Source organism: Nicotiana tomentosiformis, chromosome 7 (assembly GCF_000390325.3).
Source record: "Nicotiana tomentosiformis chromosome 7, ASM39032v3, whole genome shotgun sequence".
NCBI classification, from domain to species: Eukaryota; Viridiplantae; Streptophyta; class Magnoliopsida; order Solanales; family Solanaceae; genus Nicotiana; species Nicotiana tomentosiformis.
The window spans coordinates 66,723,733-66,729,038 of NC_090818.1; the positions used below are offsets into that span (position 1 = coordinate 66,723,733).

A 5,306-nucleotide genomic window follows, 5' to 3' on the forward strand; every position below is an offset into this window, starting at 1 on the left:
TGAAGACTATCGAGGTAGCTGCTTGGCGTCCGCAGACCTTGACTCTCTTCCCTTTCAGTTATTTGTGTTATTGTATATTTTGATGCAGTATTTTTATCAGTCAGACTGTGTTGATATTTAGATGCTCATGTACTTTGTGACATCAATTTTTGGGAGTGTATTGTATGAACTTGGAGTGCAAGTTCAGTAAGGGGATTCATGAAGAAGAAGTCGAAGTGAGGATTGGTACTGAGGTCATCCCTAGAAGAGACAGTTTCAAATATCTTGGTTCTGTTATTCAAGGCAACTGGGAGATTGACGAGGATGTTACTCGTCGTATTAGAGCGAGGTGGATGAGATGGAGGCTGCATTGGGGGTTTTGTGTGATAATAATGTGCCACCTGGACTCAAGGGCAAGTTCTATAGAGTGGTGGTTAGACTGACTATGTTGTATGGAGTGGAGTGTTGGCCCGTCAAGAAGTCCCATGTCCAAAAGATGAAAGTAGCTGAAATGAGAATGTTGAGATGGATGTGCGGGCATACTAGGAAAGACAGAATTAGGAATGAAATTATTAGGGACAAGGTAGGTGTGGCATATGTGGAGGACAAGTTGCGGGAATCAAGGCTGAGGTGGTTCAAGCATGTGAGGAGGAGAGACATGGATGCTCTGATGAGGAGGTGTGAGAGGTTGTCCATGGCGGGTCTGAGGAAGGGAAGGGGTAGGCCCAAGAAGTATTGGACAGAGGTAATTAGGCAGGACATGTCATTGCTTCAGCTTATCGAGGACATGACCCCCGATAGAAAGGAGTGGAGGTCGAGGATTAGGGTTGTAGGTTGACATATAGTAGTGTATTTCACCTAGGCCATTCAATAGTACTAGGACTATTTTTGTAATTTCCTATTTATAGTTTTTTATTACGCAAGTTGCGGCATTCGCACATGTTACTATGTTACATTGTTGCTAACATTCTTTGCTACTTAGTGCTTTACTTTCACTGTTTCTTGAGCCGAGGGTCTATCAGAAACAACCTCTCTATCTCTATGAGGTAGAGGTAAGGTCTACGTACTCACTACCCTCCCCAGACCCCATTTATGGGATCAAACTGGGTTTGTTAGTATTGTTGTTGTTGTATTATATAAAGCCAGTATTTTGTATCAAAAATTGTGAGATTTTTACTCTTAAATTTATTTATTGTGTTTTCAAACTTAAAGGAATTTGTGGTTTATTGAGGTTGTCGGCTTGCCTAGTATTAAGATAGGCGCCATCACGACAGGTGAGATTTTGGGTCATGACAAGTTGGTATCAGAGCCTAGGTTACATAGGTCTCACGAGTCATGAGCATGTTTAGTAGAGTATTGTGGATCGGTACGGAGACGTCTGTACTTATTTTCGAGAGGCTGCCGAACCCTTAGGAAAATTTCACTTTCTTGCATTATGTCGTGCGAATTTGTTGATTCCGAAAACTAAATTTTTATTATTCTATTCTCTCACAGATGGTGAGGGCACGTACTACCAAATCGGACGGCCGGCCACCAGTGCCACCAGTTAGGGCCACGAGAGGCCGGGGCCGTGGTAGAGGTCGAGGTGTAGATCGTATAGCAGTTGGAGCAGCACTTGTAGAACCACCACTTGCTCTGGCTCAGAAGCAGGTTCCAGATATAGTTGAGCCAGCGGGACCAGCTCAGGCACCAGCTATGCCTATTGTGATTCCAGGCCTTCAGGAGGCTTTAACCCAGATATTGACTGTTTGCACTAGCCTTGCTCAGGTGGTTTCGGCTCAGGACGCACCAACCACTTCTCAGGCCGGGGGAGGTACTCATACCCCTGTCGCCCATACTCTAGAGCAGGTAGTGCATGGACTTCAGATACCAGGGGCACTACTAGTCCAACCGGTTGTAGCTGCTCAAGCCCAGGCGGGTCCTATTATGAATGACGAGGAGCATAAGAGACTAGAAAGATTTGAGAGACTCTGTTGTCCATCATTCAGTGGAACTGAGTTAGAAGATGCTCAGGATTTCTTGGGCAAATGTTAGTGGATGCTTCGTACAACTCGTATTCTGGAGACTAGTGGGGTCTCATTTACTACTTTTCAGCTGACCAGAGTAGCCTTCAGATGGTGGGAGACTTATAAAAGGAGCAGACCAATTGGTGCAACACCACTTTCTTGGCATGAGTTCTCCGTATTATTCTTGGAGAAGTTTGTGCCACAGACCCGCAGAGAAGAACTGCGCAGGCAATTTGACCATTTATGTCAGGAGGACCTGCCCGTGACTCAGTATGAGATGCGGTTTTCAGAATTGGCTCGTCATGCGGTTTGGTTGGTTCCCACTGATAGGGAGAAGATTAGGAGGTTCATTAATGGCCTCAACCATCAGTTCCGTTTGTTATGACTCTGGGAAATGTAGCAGGTGCTAAATTCGACGATGTGGTTGATAGTGCTCGATGACTAGAGATGGTCCGTACTTAGGAGCGTGAGGAGAGGGAGGCCAAAAGGTCTTGTGGTCCGGGTAATTCCAATAGTGTTCCTTCTGGGGGACAGTCCTATCACAGCAGGGGTCGACCTTATAAGCCTACTCATATGGCTCGTCCATCTCATCGTGGCGCATCAGCTAGCCATGGTTCATACAATGCTCGACCGAGTCAGTCTTCTCTTGGTGCACTTCCAGCTTAGAGTTCATCTTGTGCACCATCAGTTCTGGGGTCATCTGTACCAGGTTCTTTTGGTAGTTATTCTAGTTCTCGATGTCCGCCTCAGAACCTACAACCATTTTCCAAAGATATTGCTATGAGTGTGGAGATCTGGGTCGTGTGAGAAAATATTGTCCCCGTCTTTCGCAAGGTCTAGTTTAGGAGAGGAGTCAGGCTACGACTCCTGCACGAGCTGCTATGCCACCCGCCCAGCCAGCTCAGGGTGGGGCTTAGGCAGCCAGGAGTCGCCCTAGCAGGGGAGGTCGATCAGGTGGCGGTCAGGCCTAATTCTATGCTATTCTTGCCATGCCAGATGTCGTTGCTTCAGATGCAGTAATCACATATATTGTCTCAGTATGCCACAGGGAGGATTCTATATTATTTGACCCTGGTTCCACATATTCGTATGTATCATCATATTTTGTTCCTTCTCTGGATATGCCCCGTGAGTCCTTAGTTTCATCTGTTCGTGTATCTACGTCAGTGGGCGATACTATTATTGTGGACCGTGTGTATCGGTCGTGTGTGGTAACTATTAGGGGATTGGATACTAGGGTTGATATTTTATTGCTTAGTATGGTTGATTTCGATGTAATCTTGGGTATGGTTTGGTTTTCTCCATGTCATGCTATCCTGGACTGTCACGCAAAAACAGTGCCGTTGGCAATACCTGGATTACCGAAGGTCGAATGGAGAGGTTCTCTAGATTATTTTCCCAGCAAAGTAATTTCTTATTTGTAGGCCCAACAGATGGTTGGGAAGGGGTGTTTGTCATATTTGGCCTTTGTGAGAGATGTTGATGTAGACACTCCTACTACTGACTCTGTACCGGTAGTGCGAGACTTTGCGGATGTATTTCCTGCAGACCTGTCGGGTATGCCACCCGACAGGGATATTGATTTCGGTATTGACTTGGTGTCGGGCACTCAGCCCATTTCTATTCCTCCGTATCGTATGGCACCAGCTGAATTGAAAGAATTAAAAGAGCAACTTCAGGAACTTCTTAATAAGGGGTTTACTAGGCTTAGTATGTCGCCTTGGGGTGCACCAGTTCTGTTTGTGAAAAATAAAGATGGTATTATGCGGATGTGCATCGACTACAGGCAGTTGAACAAAGTTACAATCAAGAACAAGTATCCTTGGCCACCTTGTGATGATTTATTTGACCAGCTTCAGGGAGCGAGGGTGTTCTTTAAAATTGATTTAAGATTTGGGTATCGCCAGTTGAAAATTCGATATTCGGATATTCTAAAGACGACATTCAGGACCCGTTATGGTCACTATGAATTTCTCGTGATGTCTTTTGGGCTGGCCATGGCCCAACAACATTTATGCACTTGATGAATAGTATATTCTAGCCATATCTTGATTTGTTTGTCGTAGTATTTATTGATGATATCCTGATGTACTCACGTAGCCAGGAGGAAAATGCACATCACTTGAGTATTGTATTATAGAGATTGAGGGAGGAGAAACTTTATGCCAAGTTCTCTAAGTATGCGTTTAGGCTTAGTTCGGTGGCGTTCGTAGGGCACGTGGTGTCCAGAGAGGAGATTCAGGTAGTTCCGAAGAAGATAGAGGTAGTTCAGAGTTGGCCAAGGCCATCTTCATCTACTGAGATTTGGAGTTTTCTTGGCTTGGCTGAGTATTATCGTCGCTTTGTGGAGAGCTTCTCGTCTATTGCGATGCCTATGACTTAATTGACCAAGAAAGGTGCTCCATTCAGGTGGTCGAATGAGTGTGACGAGAGCTTTCAGAAGCTCAAGAATGCCTTAACCACAGCTCCAGTTCTAGTTTTGCCTTCAGCTTCAGGCTCTTATATAGTGTATTGTGATGCTTCTCAGATCGGTATTGGGTATTTCTTGATGTAGGAGGGTAGAGTGATTGCTTATGCATCACGCCAGTTGAAGCCACATGAAAAGAACTACCTTATTCATGATTCAGAATTGGCAGCCATCATTTATGCATTGAAGATTTGGAGGCATATCTCTATGGTGTGTCTTGCGAGGTATTTACAGATCATCGGAGTCTCCAGCACTTGTTCAAACAGAAGGATCTAAAATTGAGGCAGCGGAGATAGTTGGAGCTGCTAAAGGACTATGATATTACTATTCTATATCATCCCGGGAAGGCCAATGTGGTGGCGGATGCCTTGCGTAGAAACGCGGTGAGTACGGGTAGCCTTGCTTTCATTCCTATTGGGGAGAGGTCACTTGTATTAGATGTTCAGGCCTTAGCTAACCAGTTCGTGAGATTAGATGTTTCGAAGCCCAGTCGGGTTCTAGCTTGTGTGGTTTCTCGGTCTTCCTTATATGACCGTATCAGAGATCGCCAGTATGATGATCCCCATTTTCTTATCCTGAAGGACACAGTTCAGCACGGTGATGCCAAAGATGTTACTATTGGAGATGATGGGATGTTGAGAATGTAGGGTCAGATTTGTGTGCCAAATGTAGATGGACTGCGTGAGTTGATTCTTGAAGAAGCCCACAGTTCGTGGTATTCCATTCATACGGGTGCTGCTAAGATGTATCAGGACTTGAGACAACACTATTGGTAGAGAAGGATGAAGAAAGATATAGTGGGGTTCATAGTTTGGTGTTTAAATTGTCAGCAGGTGAAGTACGAGCACCAGAGA

The 5,306-nt window shown here is 45.1% G+C and overlaps 1 protein-coding gene across 1 annotated transcript; it reads left to right on the forward strand.

Annotated features, from left to right (window-relative positions):
- Nucleotides 1-337: 337 nt before the first annotated feature.
- On the forward strand, nt 338-817 carry LOC138895725 (uncharacterized). The gene has a single exon (XM_070180447.1). The coding sequence runs from the start codon at nt 338-340 to the stop codon at nt 815-817; it is 480 nt and encodes a 159-aa protein (XP_070036548.1).
- The last annotated feature ends 4,489 nt before the right edge of the window (nt 818-5,306 follow it).

Coding starts and splice junctions, on each gene's coding strand:
- LOC138895725 (XM_070180447.1), top strand. CDS start 338: ATGGAGGCTGCATTGGGGGTTTTGTGTGATAATAATGTGCCACCTGGA.